The 18,956-nt window shown below is 37.9% G+C and overlaps 1 protein-coding gene and 1 long non-coding RNA gene across 2 annotated transcripts in view; both read left to right on the forward strand.

Moving 5' to 3' along the window:
* Positions 1–828: 828 nt before the first annotated feature.
* The window catches only part of LOC100710759 (uncharacterized), a 40,619-nt gene continuing 22,491 nt past the window's right edge, over positions 829–18,956 (forward strand). The window contains exons 1-2 of the mRNA XM_019350192.2: positions 829–906; positions 2,249–2,301. Of these exons, the coding sequence (XP_019205737.1) occupies positions 863–906; positions 2,249–2,301 (97 nt within the window). The 5' untranslated portion in view covers positions 829–862. The remainder of the gene's footprint in view (positions 907–2,248; positions 2,302–18,956) is intronic.
* Positions 4,983–11,309, forward strand: LOC109196263 (uncharacterized). The gene is made up of 4 exons (XR_002057802.2): positions 4,983–6,559; positions 9,266–9,441; positions 10,070–10,116; positions 11,282–11,309. It is a non-coding gene; the product is annotated as an uncharacterized LOC109196263 (long non-coding RNA).

Consider the following 18,956-nt stretch of genomic DNA (forward strand, 5'->3'; position numbering starts at 1 on the left):
AACCTCATTTAAAATCCCACTGTGATTATCAAATATGTTAAAACTGTAAGTACAGCATTGTAGTCTTACTCGAAGGTAGATTGCTGCTAATTCATGTTTTGAATATTTTGGATTGTAACTTTTTGATAGGCATGAAATACTGTTGCCAACACAAAACAAATCTAGCTGCATAGGGGCATCTAACACTAAGAATGTTAATGTGACATTAATAGTTGTAATATGTGCCGTGGAATCTATCCATGAATGCAGAAGTGACAATGAGCAGTATTTAAGTTCATGCAATGTTTGCTGTAAATACATAAGTAACTGAAATACAGCATTGAAGTAGATAATTTATCACCAGTATATGGTTGTCAGTTAAATGATGACGTTATTCAGTATTTATTTTTGGTAAATCATATAATATTATCGTCGTTTGTTGCTAAGCCACGTGTGTGTGGAAGCGGAGATTCAGCAGACTCTCTGTGTAGTCAGCAGAAGTTACCCAATTTACTGTCCAGTAAAAAGACAGTGAAAAACATGAAACATAGCTGATCTTTTTCAAAGCCTAATATGTAGCCTTGGTGTTTGCCGCATTTGCATGTCCTCACACACAATTTAAAGCATTCTGTTACTGGACTCAGGAGATGCTGAGGCCTGGTCATAACACTAAATTGCATTTTACAGTGTGTACGGTTTAAGCCACAGCTGCCATAAATTAACAGTAATGAAAAGTACAAAAGAATTTTTAATTTTTTGTAATGAGTTCACTAATTTAATAAGGAGATTGCATTGTATGATGAAAGTGTTTCCTGATCTGTGCTAAAGTTTACTTGAGTGCCAAAGGCCAGAGTCTACTGCAGGGAGTACTGTGAATAGTGACATGTCCAAAGGGGAACCGCTACACTTCAGTAATAATACACCAAGGTAATATACTTTGGAAATAAATTTCTATTAAAAAATTTAAAAAATCTTATTTAAAACCTGGGGGTGGGGGGTTGGGCAATAAAATCTGAGCTAAAACCAAATCTTGACAGCATATAGTACAGATATTCCCACTCAACTCTGTCGAACGCTTTCTCTGCATCCAAGGAAATGATCACTTCCGGTACCACAGGATTAGTTGTAACAGGTGATCCCTACCTTTTTTTTTTTATTAGTTTAAGATAAAGGGGGCAATCTAATGAAACATTAATTATACAGATACAGCAACTTAAAATGGCTGCATCATTACTGACAGGACCATGACAGATACCTGGTGGGTTCTTGACCGAATGCCGGTGTTGTGCCGAGGTACACTGAAAAAAAAATAACATGTTGGGTGTCCTAATTTAATTGTGTACATTGGTTGCACACAAATGTTTTACTTTGGCAGCAACTTAAACAACAAAGTTAAGTCAACAGAACAACTTTTACCCCGATACTACTTGGTCACTTAAATTCTACATGTTGTCTTCAAATCACATAATGTTTAACAAAGTCTTGAGTTTGCTTAACATAAAATTTTAGTGGATTTACAACAAATTCAACTCCATCCATCCTCTTATCTTTATCAGGGTTGCAGGGGGGCTGGGGCCTATCCCAGATGTGACAGGGTAAGAGGCAGGGTAGGTCTCCAGTGTAGCTCTCTTCACGACAGCACGGTCACAGGTCGATTCTTTGGAATGGGTGTTTATTACTTGAGCTTTCTTTCCTCCTTAGGCACACCGTCGTCAATATGTTGTGAGAACTCATTGACTGCTTGCCCTGAAAGGAGGTCTTTAAGTCTTTATGTTGCTTTGCTTTCGATAAACCTTTAGCTTAGCAGCGCTTCATGAGAAACATCTGCTCACCCCCAGTCCATGAAAAGTCTCATACTCTCGCTAAGCTTAGCTCTTACATATTACACATGTACATTTCAAATGAAGAATTTTTTTAACCCTAAATTATATAGTCATGAAATTATGTAATTCATTATAAAGAAATCATCCACATCATGATCTCTACATAGAACATTGGTTCACAGCATTTACAGCCAGTCTATCACAGGGCTAGCACACAGAGACAAACAACCATTCACACTCACATTCAAACTTACGGGTAATTTAGAATCACCAATTAACCTATTCCTGTTCTATATCAGTTTAAATAGGACTTGTTTTTAAATAATACTTTTTTCATCATAATGAGAAGGCATTTTACTATAATGGAGATAATGATATCACAGTTTATTTATCTTGCTGTGGTGACAAACAAAATATTGATTAGAAATGTCTTCTCTGCCTTGAAGCTCAACCACATCAACTGACAACAGCAATGCTTCTGTGAAGAGTGATCGCAGTGGTGAGGCTGACTCTTACAACATCATTAACACAGAAATCCTTCTTAATTCAGAGCTATTAACAAAAGAATATTTTAGGACAGGATATTTGTACTTAATTCAACATACCATTGCTATTTTCTCTCCTCTGAGAAGGTATCACACTTAAAAAGAATGACATCTTGTATTTATTTACAACACTCATATTTGTACATATTTGTACATATTAATACAACAGATCATGGTACATTTATCTTTTTATTTTGTTCTGTTTTTTCAGAGACCTCAAAGTGATGGAAGGAGCTGGTGACACATCTGCGTGGAAGACTTCTTCCAGAAAACACTCTGATTGAAGACACCAGTCATCGTAACAAGAGAAACACAGAACACATCATAAGAGAAAAAATCACTGCAGAGAATAATGAACAGACTAGGGTGAAAGTGAATGCAACATTTGATGTCTTTAAAGATAAGAAAGAGAAAAAAATCAGAACAGTGCTGACTGTTGGAGAGGCTGATATTGGAAAATCCTTCCACGTACAGAAATTTATAAAACAGTGGGCGGAAAAGAAAAACCCTTCATTTTTCACTTGGGTTGCAGACAAAACAAAAGCTTCTTTTGGTAAAACAAAGGAAAATGAACTAGGAATATTTCCACTCAGTGAGATTAACCAGATTAAAGATATGAACTTTAGCTTAGTGGGTCTTCTTAATAATTTCTTCAAGAAAACCAAAGAATTTGTGATTACTAACTTTTCACAATTCCCAATTTTAATTATCTTGGATGGACTTGACAAATTTCAGCTTCCACTTGACTTTGACAACAACACCACCTTGTTTGATATCAGTGAACCAGCCTCAGTGGACGTGCTGTTGACCAACCTCATCAAAGGGAACCTGCTTCCTTCAGCTCTAGTGTGGATAACGTCCCGACCTTCAGCTGGTGATCGGCTGAATGTTGAGAAATGTGTTGACAGGGTGACAGAAATACGAGGTAAGATTATCATTGCAGCAACTGCAATTAGATATCACTGAGCATCTTTGTAGTACTTATGATCGTATACTAGACCAAAAAAGAACCAAAATATTAAATTTTTTTTTACTAAAAGACAAATATAGCAAATATTTATATAATAAATATTTTTTTTTATTGCTGAAAACAAGATAAATGTGCACAGGGTATACTTGTGTAATTTCTGTTTCTAATGTTTTCTTACAGAGAAGCCTGATATTAGAAGCCAACACAAACTCAAGTCTCAACTGAAGGAGCAGTTTACTCGTGTGTCTGAGGGCATCGACAGGCAAAAAACCTCTGCTGTCCTGAATGAGATCTACACAGAGCTCTACATCATAGAGGGGCAGAGTGGAGAAGTCAATGAGCAGCAAGAGACCAGACTGGTTCAAAATGCAAAGTTCAAACCAGTTAAACAAGAAACAGCAATTAAATATAATGAGATCTTCACCTCTGTTGAAAATAAACATATTAAAACTGTGATGACAATTGGAGTGGCAGGAATAGGAAAAACTATCGCATCAATGAAGTACATGCTGGACTGGGCTGAGGGTAACGCGGTTCAAAACATTTACTTCATGTTTCCATTTCCTTTAATCTGAGAAGAAAGGAACAACTCAGTTTTGAGGATCTTCTTCATCAGTTCTTTCCAGCTATGAAGACCTCAGAAATATCTAACTATGACGATTACAACATTCTGGTTGTTCTGGATGGCTTTGATGAATGTCGCCTTGATCTTGACTTCAGTGAAAGTAATAAATGCATCGATGTGAGAGAGCAAACATCAGTGAATCTTCTGCTGACCAACCTCATCCATGGAAATCTGCTTCCTAAAGCTCAGATCTGGATCACTTCCCGACCTGCAGCGTCCAACCGTATTCCTGCTGATAAAGTTGACCGGGTCACAGAGGTACGAGGATTCAACGATGAGCAAAAGGAAGAGTACTTCAGGAAGAGGTTTAATGTGGATCTGGCTGAAAAAATCCTCACCCATGTGAAGAAATCAAGAAGCCTTTATATCATGTGTCACATACCAGTTTTCTGTTGGATCACTGCAAAGGTCCTGGAGGAATATGTGACCACAAACCAAGAAGATGAAATGCCCAAGATGCTGACTGACATGTACACATACTTTCTTTTGATCGAGTGCAGACAGGCTAACAGAAAGTATAATGAAGATAAGACAAGTGAAAGCTGTGAGATAGATAAATGCTGGAATGAAAGAAACAAGGAAACCATTATATCTTTAGGCAAACTAGCTTTTGAGGAGCTTGTGAAAGGAAACTTTCTCTTTACTGAAGAAAACCTGACAGAGTGCGGTACTGACATCACAAAAGCTGCTGTTTTTTCTGGGATATTGACTCAGATCGAGAGAGAAGGTCCTTCAATGTACCCACAGAAACTGTTTTGCTTTGTCCATTTGAGCATTCAGGAGTTCCTGGCAGCTTTCTATGTGTTTTATGTCTTCAGTAACAAAAGTGAAAATCTGCTTACCACACCTCCTTCAGTGGTTTCAGACTTGCCTGCATCCGAGTTTTACAAGAAGGCAGTGGACAAAGCTTTAGATAGTAAACCGGAGACCAATCAGAAACATCTGAAAGAACTGCTAATAGACAACAAAAAAAATAAATAACAAGAAGACCAACAAAGAGACCAACAAGGAGACAGCTGAGTACATCAAAAAGAAGATCAATGAAGACATCTGTGATGAAGATAAAAACCTCAATCTTTTTTACTGTTTGAATGAGCTTAATGATCACTCTCTTGTGAAAGATATCAAAGAGCAACTGCGATCAGGAAAACAGAATTTTGAAGATTACTCTGCTGCTCAGTGGTCTGCTCTGACGTTTGTGCTGTTGACGTCAGATGAGAAACTCGATGTGTTTGATCTAAAAAAGTACTGGAAATCAGAGAAAAAAGAGCCTGCACCATTCAGGAAAATAAAATTAAATAAAATTAAATAAAAAAAAAAAATTGATAAGTGGAACCAACATTAATTTGAACCTGAATGATAGGAAGAGAAAGAATCAGCATGTGATCCAAAGGAAACAGCATTGCCATTACCATAATTTCCTTGGGGATTAATAAAGTATTCTGATTCTGATTCCTTATCAAATGTAGTGTAGGAAATGTTATGATATGGGCATGGATGGCTGCCAGCAGAATTGGGCCTCTAGTTTTTATTGATGATGAATGTCGATAGAAGTAGTATGATGAATTATAAAGTGGACAGGGCTATATTCTCTGCTCAGATCCAACTGCTAAAATGATTGGATAGTGCTTCATGGTGCAAATGGATAATAAGCCAAAGTAAATTGAAAAAGGAAAGAACTATGATATTCTTCAGTGGCAGAGTCAGTGACCTGATCTCAACCTAACAGATCAGTCTTTTCATGCTTTTTTCTTTTTTAACCACAGCCATAACTTGAGAAGGAGGTGATGTAGGATTTTATAAATTATGACATAGGTACAATTAGTAAAAGTTTGTATTTCAGTGACCTTGATGTAGAGGTCAAGGGCAGAAGTCAAGTTTTCTTGTTATGTTGAAGAATAGGTGATGCAGGATTATCAAATTTATATGATATGTGCATCTGCTAGGAGGCTGAGGGGTAGCAGTGTGGGCTGCCAGTGTTTTTCACTGAATACAAACTGAATGCAGAGCAGCCACAAACAAGCAGCAGTTGAAGACAATATAGTAAAGGTCTGACAGAGCATCCCAAGGGAAGAAACAGCATTTGGGGATTGGGTGGAAAATGTTTTCATCCAAGTATTAAGAGCAATACTTTTATATAAAATTGTGTTCGTTTGTCCAATTAATTTTGAGTCTCTGAAAATAGGAGGAATCTATATAAAAATGTATATAATTTCTAAGCAATTTTCTTTTGTTAAATCTTACAGATTAAAATCTGCACTTTAGTCACATCTTGACTGTTAATTTCAAATCCACAGCCACAGTTTTCTTTTTGTCTGTGTGTTTTGTTTTTTCACAAGTAACACTGAGGATTTTGTGAATATGCTCACAAAATTTACCTTAACAATTGCTTCAGCCTCAGGATGTCCAGTAGGATTTCTGACTGCTGTTATTTTCACAGGTTGAGTTGGTGCGAGCTAACCGAACAATCTTGCAGTGCTCTGACATCCTCAGTCCTGAGCTCTGCATTCTCAAACCTGTCAGAGTTGGACATGAGCCATAATGACCTGCTGGATTTAGGTGTGAAACATCTTGCTGAAGGCCTGGAGAGTCCACACTGCAAACTGAAGATTCTCAAGTAAGTGTGCAAAAATGATCACTGCTGGGGAGTTCTGTCGTTTTTGTCTCTTTAGAAGGGTTGCTAAAAACAAAATTGCTTACAACAAACTTTTAAGCCGAACTGTTCATAAGAAGAAATCAGAAATGAACAGATACCAGTCTAAAATTGCTCTAATTATTTACTCAAAGGCTGTTACTTTTGAGTCTTGTTCAGTGTGCTACAGTGCGTGTCTTGGGAATGATCAGAGGATGTTAATCACCAAAGGACATTCAGTTGTGCCATATGGCCACTAACCTTCAGTAATCCATCTTTGTTCAAAATGATGTCAACATTCGAAGTGGGCTTTGTTTTAGGATTTGGTCTCTCTTGGCATGACACTGAAGGTCCTTTGTAAAAGCATCTTGTTTTACAGTTTTAATGTTTACTGATACAGCTTCTGCAACTTAATTTCCTTTGTTTCCACCATGTATATTTGCAACACTTTCCGCCCTCATGATCAGTGTAGACACTGCATGAATCAAATCTGTGAACTCTTTGAACTCCATTTTTCTTTCACTGTTGTGCTAATAGTTGCTACTTCAGGACGAACTTCTAGATCCATATCTGGATGTACCAGCTCAAAGACATAAATCTTAGAGAGGTGCCCTTTTTGAGGTTTTGATAGAAATGATTGATCAGTAAATCAGTTGGTGCTTTTGAAAGTTGTGGCAGTTGTTGGTGGAGTTCCAGGGTCTGCCGAATTTTCTTCAGTGCTGATGTAATGCCACTGGTGTGGGCGAGAAGACTTCCTGATTCATGTTATCCTGTTTGACACATAGAGAAAATCTGTGTGAGGTGTTAAATATGTAACTCATTATTATTATTATTTTTTACTGTCTGTATAGTATGCCACAGAATGACTGTCAGTTTCAGTTTCAATATTCCAATTCTGGTCGAAGTCTGACATCTCTGTTGCCAAGACAGCTGTGCAAAGCTTAAGGCAGTGGTGTGAAAAAGTGTTTGCACCCTTCCTGTTTTCCTATTGAAACCCAGCAAGGGGGAAATGACACAGTGGGCCCAGAGTCTGAGAAAAAGCCATAGACTGAGCAACAGGTATACCATCACCTTGATGTCTTTCATTGTTTTGTTTGTTTCACATACAGATGATCTCATAGGACTTCAGGCTGCATTGCTACCCTTCCACCATTAAAGGTGCAATTCTAATGTCGATTGTGTGATTATTTTGACTATCAGAGGATGCTAGTGGAAAAGGGCTAAATGTCTCTTTAATGAAGGCACTGTAAAAAGGTGCGTACATTTCTCATACTACAGAGAAATAACTTTGGAACTATGCATTTGTGTGCTGCTACAGTCTAATAAGACACCAGTAACTTTTATAGAAACTTGGGTTAAACAAGCCCACATCCTCCCCCTTGTGGACTGTTGTAGCTACTGCACCCCAGCTAGTATAAAATGTTGAAATTGGTTAGTGAATCTCAGCATCATCTTAAAATATAAACTGATGTTTGCTACCGTTGAAAGTTAGGTTCCATCAAGTGTAGTTACTTAACATTCACCATAAACATCACAACCTGCTCTGCACCAGTCCAACAAAGTGCATTACTATCAAACTTTACCACAGTACTGCAAACTAACCACCTGCACTGAACTGTATCAAAATGTCTAGTACAATATTTGTATGCAAGCTTTGAATGACACAAAATCAGTATAGTTCAACTTGTTTTGCAAAATGCTTTACAAAGCATTTTTATTTGTTTGTCAGTCTCTGAGTGTCACACTTTAACATTTCCCCCCCTTTCATTGTAAATAAACTAAATTTTTACATTACTTATCAAACACATTTTGTGAAAAAGTGTGCAGAAACTGATGTGCACACAAAGGTTGCACCACTTTCATTTGAAAGACACAGGTACCAGGTTCAAGACAACAAGACTCCAAACAATGTGACTCTAACTGACTGGAATCACTCTCAGATGCATTTGTAAAGATTGAAAAAGATTTGCCATCAGATTGCAATCAATCTGAGTTAGTCTGTGCCAGCGACTGCGACTCATCTGGAACCAGTAAGTTGTATTCTGCTATTTACCTGTAGAAAAGCAAGCTTTCTGAGTGCCAGGGCAATTTAGTATTAAAATTGCTGTCCTGCAGCAGCTACGTTGTTTGTCAAGACATTTCTGTTTCAAATGTATGAGGTTATCTCTGGACTGAATAAGTAGTTAATACGAATTTCTGTGTTTTTAGAGGGCAAAGTTTGCAATTATTATCACAGTTAATCACTCTGTCACAAATGTAGTAGTATGTAGTTGCCTGCTTGAGCAGACTGAATCAGTCTTATTACCATGTTTACTTGCACTTTGAAGACAGCAACACTGCAAGTGGTCGCTGACCTGTTTCTGGTCTTTGAAGTAACTGTTTAAAAAGCAGTGAAATTGTAACTTCCTTTTTCGTGGTCACAATAATTTTGGTTGTGCTGTGGTCTCTAATAACTATTTTCCCCAGTGTGAGTGTAATATTAACAATGGTAGGCACGATTCACTTCACGTAGTTGGTCCATTGTAATGTAAATCCTCTGAGGATGAGGAACTTGTTTAGGGTTGTCTGGTTCCACAACGGACTTAAGTTAAGAATGTTAAGAATCCAGTTTCAATAATTAAGAAGGAAACGTTTCCACCAAAAATCTAAATGACAAACAATAATTTTTCTCTGCATTTGTTTGTTCTGCAGGTTGTCTGGTTGTCAGGTAACAGAGAAAGGCTGCTTTTTCTTGCCTCATCTCTTTTGTCCAACACAGCCTCCCGTCTGGAACATCTGGACCTGAGTTACAATCATCCAGGAGACATTGGGACAAAAAGACTAACAGATATAGTTGAAGCTCCAGAAATAAAGCTGAGGGCAGTGCTGTAAGTGTGTATATAATATGGTATTTATTTCAATGTTAATTTTGACAGCAAATTTTGATTTCGTTTTTGCCATATTTTAGCTATTTAAATGATTTTAGATGATATTTTAGATAGTTTTAGTATAGTCTAACTTCATTAGTTCTGATTGTGTGTCAAAAGTGTCAATGCAGCTTTTCATAGTGTTTTGTTCTCATGCATTAGTATTTGTTTAGTTATTGTCTTGTTTTCATCAAAAAAATGTTGACAAAAATTATTGGCCAACAAAATTAAAACTGATTTGTTTGAAATAATATGACAGGCTTTTTTCCCCCTCTTTTTTTGTTTTCCGAGCAAAATGTGACAGAAGCTGAAATAACAAATCAATTTTCTGATTTATAACAGTGTGGTTTTGCCAAATATTATGTCATTAGTAGCTCCATTAATTGTGTATATCAAACAAGTACAGAAAGTACAAGAAGTATTTTTTTCACACACGCACATTTGCTGCTGTGCCAGTGAATTTTCCAACCTTTCATTTAAAAGTAATCCACCATATGGCAGCTGATCAGAAATTATGAAACAGACTTTTAGTTGCATGGAAAATGTCAACTGTTGTACTAAATTTAAAGAATCGATGCTTCTTTTTCAGTTTGGACCACTGCGGAGCATATCGGTTAAAACCAGGGATTAAAAAATGTAAGTCGTCTTCTTATTTGAAATGTTTCGTTACTTTTGTCCAGAGGTACACTGGGTCTTCAGCTGCTGTATCTGTAACAAAACACATTCAAAAAACAAACATCACCACACAGACAAAAAAACCCAAACAAAACACAACAGCAGTAGGTACACAAAAACACAATTTTGCTATGGTTGGTGAATGCATGTGAGAGAAGGAGAGAGAACATGACAGTCATGTGTTCAAGTGTTTGTCATGAGACTTACTTGATGGTGAGGGTGAGAGGTGCAACAATGAACCCCCAAGAGCCAGAGGTGGAGGGACAAAGACGCAGATGACCAGGGCCATCCAGAGCCCCCCATGAGTACTGAAAACCTGATGTCACACATCTCGATGACAACCACATGTCTTGCCCAGCGGAGGAACGAGGGAGGCGCCAGATGGAGCACAGCCAATGACCAGTAGGGAGCAGCAGAGGGGAAATTCCTTCCCCACCCTCCATAACAATATCTCACAGCTCAGCAAGCCCCAGACTCAAGCCTAGCCATGTGTGCGAGTGTACACACACACACACACACACACACACACACAGACCCCATCCTTCGCTGTGCAGACAAACAGGTGTCCCCCAGAGGCAAACACAGTAAGCCTGGCCCCAAACCACCAGCCAACCCCACCCCTGAACAGGGTGCAGAAAGCAGTAGTGTAGGAAAACCTGTCTGTTCATCTGCCTGCCTGTCAGTGTTAAAGGTGACCTGATAGGTGCATGTGTTGATGTATGTGAGTGTATGAAGTGTAAATTATGAGTGTGACTGTGTAAAAACTAAAAGGCTATTAACATTAAGGGGAGCGATATGACATAAGAGCAACTGCTTGGTGACAGTGCTCTTTAACACCTCCCTCCCAAAACCGTCAGTGTCTAAGGTGCAGGTAAAATTGAGAGGCAGACAACTTTGAAGAGGTGATTGGGACCTCCTGAGCAGCCCCAGCCACCAACCTTTGGGTAGCACACCCAAAAGATTTCGAAAACAGTATTTTTGTTTAATTTTTAAAATCTAATTATCATATGTGCCTTTCTTTTGATGCCATTTTCATTTGTTGCTTGGGTTGTGTCTTTTTGATATAGTTTTTATATTTTCTGTGGTCTATGTACACAAAGACATTGAATTCATGGTTCTTTTTCAGATGGCAGAGAGCTGAAGCTTGATGAAAATACTGCAAGCAAAAGGCTTATCCTAGAAGGAGACAGAAAAGTAAGAACTGTAAAGAAGGTAGAGGAGAAACCTGCACGACCTGAAAATGAGGACAGGTTCAAGAGGTCTCAGGTGCTTTGTGCTGAGGGACTGAAAGGTCTCTGTTACTGGGAAGTGGAATGGAGTGGGACGGTCGGCATTGCTGCAGCATACAAAAGAGTGGGTAGAAAATTGGATAGTAGTGGTGGCCTAGGATGCAATGAGATGTCCTGGAGTCTGAACTGCTCTAGGAGTAAATGCACTGCCGTGCATGGGAAGACATCAAAGCCATTGAAATTACCTTCTAGTCAAAAAATAGCAGTGCTCTTGGATTGGGAAGGTGGAACTCTGAGTTATTACAGTGTTTCATCAGAAAAGCTGAGCCTCATACACACCTTCCATGCAAAATTCACAGAGCCGCTCTTCCCAGGCTTCTGGTTTAAAACGGGCTCTGTGACCTTATGTGACATAAACTAAATCACTGTGGTTAAAACAGCTTTAATGTACTGTAGGGAATACTAACAATACTCTTTTATTAACATTTCAATGCTGTAATGTGAAACATTACCTTTTCTTTTTTTAATGTAAGTTGTGACTTTACTTACTTCTGAATCCATATCAAAACTGAAAAAATGAAAAACTGTCATTAAGAAGCTTTCTGTATTCCAACCCTCTTAGCAGACAACCACTCTACTACTGCTATAAGTTACTGCATTTTTTAAAAGACTGCATATTGACTGTGTCTTCGTGAGATTTATTAGCAAAACGGAAACATAACTAAACATACTTTAAATGGAGTAATCAATAAAATTTGAATTAGTGAGATTATTATGGAAAGATTAAACACATTTTGTTTATTTCACTCATTTCTGTTTGTTCATTCATTTCGTTTATTTTTATTTTTATACAAGTAAAATTATCTGAGGAAAGATATACTGATAACAATGATGAATATTATTAACAATTTCAAGTATGTTTTTTTTCTTGGCTTCATTTCACATTACTGATACTTTTTTTTTTTTTTTTTTTTTAAGACCTTGTAACAGTTTAACTACTTTTTAAAATGTTCTACAATAAACATTTTTGGTGGCTGTAATGAATACTTCTTTTCATAATTAATATAAAGGACCTGAGTCCCAGTAACATGAATACTGAGTTAAATCTTTATTTATATATAAACAAACCTGTCCACTGTTTAATTACATGAGAATTTGGGGGCAGTGTAATCACAGCACAAACATACTCCCAACATGTTATATGACTGTGTTGTAAATTATTATATATGATTTGTTTTAATCTCTTATGTTTAAAAAATGTCAATAAATCACATCCAAATGTAAACCACCTGTTTAAACAAGGAAAGTTTATTCATTAAAATTATTTGTTACTCACATTGACATAACACTATTTTTTACACCCCTCAAAAACCAAGCTGCTCTTCAAATTTTGGCCATCGGATGCCACCAAAGAGGACTGTGTTGAGAAGCCTCGAGTAATGATCCCTTTTTCAAAACAAGGTTCAATGCTTCAAAAGCTTCACTTGGCCGTCACCACTAGCCGGAAATATAAGAAACCTAAGAAAACAGGCAAGCAAACTACAACTAACAGCACACACTCTATAGCCCATAGCCCATAGTCCTCAAACAATCAAAACAGGGCCCAAGGCCATGAAGTGTAATTTCAGGTGGCTTATATAGGCCCTGGAGAGCATCCATTGATTGCAGGATTCAGACTACAGCCAATGACATGCAAAGCACGGGGAGCCAGTAGTAGGGAAGGGTGGAACCCAGAGGACCTGGAAGCAGCACGGCAAACATGAACCTGATGTTTATTCTTACATTCTTACAATGTAGCCATTACATATACCATACAGTCACTGACCACTTCATTAGTTATCTGGTGCACTTAGTGGGTTGGTTATGCCCTTTTCCTTCTTGTTGCCATATTTTGTGGCTTGTGCTTGAAACATTTCTTGGGTCCATAGTGACATAACAGCATATTATTGCTGAAGATTTGTTGGACATTTATATGAATTTTAGCTGATGATGCTAATGATTTTCCTTATTAAATTAAATGCATTGCAACATATAATTAAAGTTGTATAAGTGAAAAACAATTGTTCTTATACTGTACTTAAAACCTCTGTTAAGGTCTAGGTTGCCTTGGTGTCTCGATTCCTGTAGATCTCCCACTAGACCACTAGAGGGCAGCAGAGACAGTCGAATAGAAATGAGTGCTCATGAAGCGTTTACCACTGTCTGCTTGCTCTAACTTATCATTAACAAACAATTATACTGTACTTTTCTTTATTGTTTCATACCTTTCTGACCCATTAAAGCCTCTTTTAGTTCCCAGGAATCTCTCTGGGAAAAACGGGCAAAAATTACTCCATCTTGGAGGCTGCATGACTTTCAAGCAACTTGTAACGACACTGGTGTTGCTCTGTGGTTGGCCCTGACACCAGCTTGGAGGCCAGAGGTCAAATGTTTAGATTAAATATTGCTCTACTTCTGCTGTTTGGCAACTGCTACAGTCATTTCAGATGCTTGTGTGTGTGACAGATTAAGGCATGTGGCTCATAAAATGGCAGTGAATTTATTTGTCTGTTTTTCTGAGTGGATTTTGAAGTCAGAAAAGTGTTTCTCAGCTATGTTCTACAGTATATTTAAAGGTGAGTGGAGTAACTGTTGATGTGCTTGCATATCCATTGTTGGTTTGCATAATTAATATAGAAAAAAGAGTCACTCCAGTCAAATGAATCTATTTTTAACAGCTTAAATAACAATATGCACACACACACTTAACCTGTGAGCACAGATGTGGAGTCTTGTGGATACACACACATACAGAAAGCTACGCAAACACTCATTTATCATCTTGACACTCAGTTGCAGGTCAGGCTCTCATACATACACAAGCTAGACTGATACTAATGCTCCTCCACTTAGACTGTTTTCACAAGACTGTAATGGCTGAGTCCATTAGTGTTAAATGGGGGGTTTGGCTATTTTTCACACCTTCCCAGAGCCAAACGTGGGCTCGCCCTCTCACAATATGAAGAACTTTCAACACTACCATCACTTTACCTGATGAAATACATCAAGGTTCACATGCTGTCTGTTCCTCTCTCTTGTCTTTATTGTATTTCTTAGTTATACTGGTAATTTTACTCTTGTGAAAAAGTCATGAACATACATAGTTACTACATGCAACCTAATTAAAAGCAACAACAGGTAAATACAGCACAGTTCAAAGATAATTTTAAAATACTACTTTGTAAGAAAAATAGGTGGCAGTATTTCCTCCCACAGAGAAATGACATTTCCTTTCAACATCGGAAACACCTGAGTGTTCAATAAGAGTCAGGGGCAAAACTGTTACTCAGCCATGTGTCCCTTTAGGTGGGACACATCTAGGTGAGAGTTTGCACAGTTCAGGGTTTTAGAATGAATGTAACTGTGAACAGATAAGATTATTTGTCTTTTGTCTGTATTTAATTGAAGGGCTTTCAGTCCTGCTGGAGTCATGTGGACAGAGGTGTTAGAAAAAAGAAAAACAACAACTGAGAAACAGGGTGAAAATAAAGGACGAGCATGGTGGAATATTAGCAGGCTCAACTTTCTTTGTTTTGGTTCTTCCTTCTTTATCCTCCTCCATTTCCTTTTCTGCCCTCTGTAATAACTGCAGCTATGTGCTTCAGCTGTTGATGGTTATTGGAGATTAGATAAGAGATGGTGCCTGGCTGGTGATCTGTGTATCTACTCTCAGTATTTGGCTTTAGCTGATAAGAAAAAGAAAGGAAATTGGCAGGAAGGATTGGGACTGCTTGGGGTGTATTTGTCTAAGAGTGGATAATGATAGCCTATAGGAAATGCTGGACAAATTGCCTAATAACAAATAAGGAGAAGATTAGGAGGAGAGACAGCTAGAAGCCGACTGACAATCGCAGGAAAGGGAATGAGAGAGAAAAGGAGAGAAAACCACAGGAACATGTCAGCTGCTGAAAGTAAAGAGGTCAAACAAAGCTTATACAGAGTCAGAAAATTACATTTAATGTTCATCATTTGTTTTACATCTCAGGGCTACTCCAGACAAGGAATGCATCATTAATATATTGTAAATGGTGGGGACTGCAAAAACCACATTTTGGGTGTCTTTTCAGTTACTCCTGAACTCTGAAAGCTCAGAAAGATTATGGAAAAGTGACCTTAACGAAACATCCTTATATTTATTTATATGAATTAATATTATAACATTGGAGTTTTAGGATGGGATTAGTAAAATGATAAAAATACTCCAACTTTTTGAGCTTCACCTCAATGGTACTACATTATTGTTGAAGTAATGATTATGGAAAACTCTATTAAGCACTTTAATCTGCAAAGCAAATTAACTAATTAATTATTTTAGTAGTAGTGCTCACGGGGACACTCATTAAGGTATATGTGCAGCACGGTGGCACGGTGGTTAGCACTGTTGCTGCACAGCAAGAAGGTCCTGAGTTCAATTCCACCATCAGGCCGGGGTCTTTCTGTGTGGAGTTTGCATGTTCTCCCCGTGTTTGCGTGGGTTCCCTCCGGGTACTCCGGCTTCCTCCCACCGCCCAAAGACATGCAGCTGGTGGGGATAGGTTAATTGGATAATCGAAATTGTCACTAGGTGTGAATGTGAGTGTGAATGGTTGTCTGTCCCTGTGTGTTGGCCCTGCGACAGACTGGCGACCTGTCCAGGGTGTACCCCACCTCTCGCCCTATGACAGCTGGGATAGGCTCCAGCGCCCCCCGCGACCCTGAAAAGGATAAGCGGAAGTGAATGGATGGATGGATTATTTTAGTAGTGTTGTGCTATAACTTGACAAAAATTGGAAATACTAAAAAAAATACTAAATTGAAAAAATATGTTATTGTGAGTTGACCCTGGATTGATTGTAATTTTAAACATCCACTTCATATACATAATATACATAATATACATATATATGGATATGTAATTGTTCTGTCTGTCCACATATATTATATGGTCATATATATGTCAGCACTTATTGCTGGCTGCATGTTTATATTCAGTTCATCCATCAAATTGGACAACATCATAAAAAACAAAACAACAACAGCAGCTGCTGGAAATAAGATATGAAAATGATTAGGTGTGAAGTTCTCAACAACAAAATTAAAAACATTCAAGCAGCTCATTATTCTTTCTCCAAATTTTTGCTGTGTGTTCATTTTCTCTGCAACAGGGCAAAGACTGGAAGAAATGTCATGAATAAATGTAGAGAAAGCAAAGAGTAAAGGTGAGTAGGAGGGGAGGTTCAGGGGATGCAACACAGTAAGGTGAAGGAAGAAGCGAGCGCTCACACATCTGTACAGATGTGATCGCTCAGAGGGAGGACTAGGCTGTGTTTTGCAGTTGCAAGTGTCAAAGATCAGGCCTTTGGGGAAATGATGCAAACCATGTCCTCATGAATCATTATAGCAGCTTAGAACTAAGAGTATGTCTCTATTGTATTCCCATAAGTGCTTATTAGTGTGTTTTTTGGTGACTGTGTGTGTCGTGAGTGTGAACCCATGTTCTCACTGGTAGATGAAACGCTCTTTCCTTTGGAGTTCAGAGGTTAAATTCTTCCACTGGAGAAATTTAGACACCCAAAATCTGTGTGAGGCACCTGGGAACACCCGCTGCACTATAGACACACACACACACACACACACACACACACACACACACACACACACACACACACACACACACACACACACACGCACTTCTTGGACAAGTATCCACAAGTGTCCATTCAGAACTGCTCCATATCACACATTATGGGACTACAGGGTCCAGTGATCCACTAATCGCTATGCGTTTTGCAAGAATAACTGTCAGGAGACACTGGCTGAATCGTTAAGGAATGCTGTTCCACAGATATGATCAGAAAAAGGAAGAAACTTAAAGTTCTGATAGAAAATCAGGGAAGCATAAATTGCCAAATATGACACAATAAATTATTCAAAAGGTTATCACAACATAATCTGTTCACACACAGATACAGATACAACTAGTGCTAAAAAAAAAAAAAATACTCAGTTGAAGTACTGATTCAACTTCTTTACTCAACTGAAATGAACTCAAAGCAAGAAAGCAAAAAGGAGCTCTTTCTACCAGCTATGTTTGTGGAAAGCTGAGTCTTCTGCTACATTAATGTAATAATAAAATGATATTAGTAGATAAGAATCCAAAGTTGATTTTATTCAAAGTTTTAATTCTTAAAATCAAAGCAGAGTAAAGTTTGACTTATCTGACTGTTTTTTTTGTGCTTAATGCTCTTTATAATCCGGTGCGCCTTATGGTCTGAAAAATACGGTAGTCAGTGTAGTTACATTTAGTTCGCTGTCAGTGACCATTCAACAAACAGGTATGGCTACCTTAAAACACACACACACACATATATATATAGGTATATATATATATATATATATATATATATATAGTATGGAGAGTTTTTGTAACCGGTGATGAAAGAGGGACAAGAAGGGACAATTATTAACAAGTGGAAAAAACAGACAGAGATGGCTGGTAAGAGAGAAAGTAGAGAGGCATGAGAGAACTCATCATAGGCTTGAATGTCATGGTACTTTGGGACTTTTAATGATTCGTTTTATCTGAATCAGTTTTATCATTTGATTGTACCGAATACATCTTTAATGACTTTAACAAGCAAGAATTGGGAGCACAAGTTTGAATTTATCTTGGATTTTCTCTAATCCTCTAGACCTATAATCTCAAATATATACATACAACCCCATTATTATTTGGTTAAATGTTCCTTAGCAAGTTGCATCTTGACCAGATTCGTCTGGTAGCCATTATTAAGCTTCAAGCATAATTTTGTCTGGATTTTTGATCACTCTTCTTGGGAGAAATGGTAAAGTTCTTTTAAATTGGTTGTTTCCCTGTAACAGACACGACTTTAAAGTGTAGTCCACAAATTTTAAATAGTTTTGAACTTCGGATGTGGGAAGGCCATTCTGAAAGCTATCCAACCAAACCCTGGAGGCCTACCTATACAAAGAAATTTCTCAGACATTTATGTCAACTCATTTAACTAATGAACATGGTTATAGACTTCATTAGAGTAGAAAAACACTGAAGAATGACCAAACTACACAGAAGGCAATAAAGATCACAATGAAAATAAATATCTGGTATGATACACCACATTTTTTTATGAGACATATCTAAATTACAGAATTTGACTGCTGCTATGGTGGAATAAGATTTAAATGTGACATTAATAGCAGTGTTAACATTAATCAAGAACCAGGAAGCACTGGCACTAAGCAGGAACTCGCCTATCGGGAAATCGCGCTTTTCCCTTCTCAGTGCCGCCGGTTCCAGGGGGAAGCAGGGTGATGTGGTGACAGCTGGAAAACTGTCTGGTCAAAAGATGAGACATCAGAGTATAAACTCAGCTCTGTTAATGATAATAAAAGCTTTTCAGAAGCAAGCCGAGTGTTGCGAGTGGTGACTGGGGTTTAGAATTAAAACACTATAATATGGAGGCACTTACTTCCTGTAAATCATCAACGAAAGCTCTGCAGTGTAATCAACTGTCATTACACTACATCATTGTC

Source organism: Oreochromis niloticus, linkage group LG20 (assembly GCF_001858045.2).
Source record: "Oreochromis niloticus isolate F11D_XX linkage group LG20, O_niloticus_UMD_NMBU, whole genome shotgun sequence".
NCBI classification, from domain to species: domain Eukaryota; kingdom Metazoa; phylum Chordata; class Actinopteri; order Cichliformes; family Cichlidae; genus Oreochromis; species Oreochromis niloticus.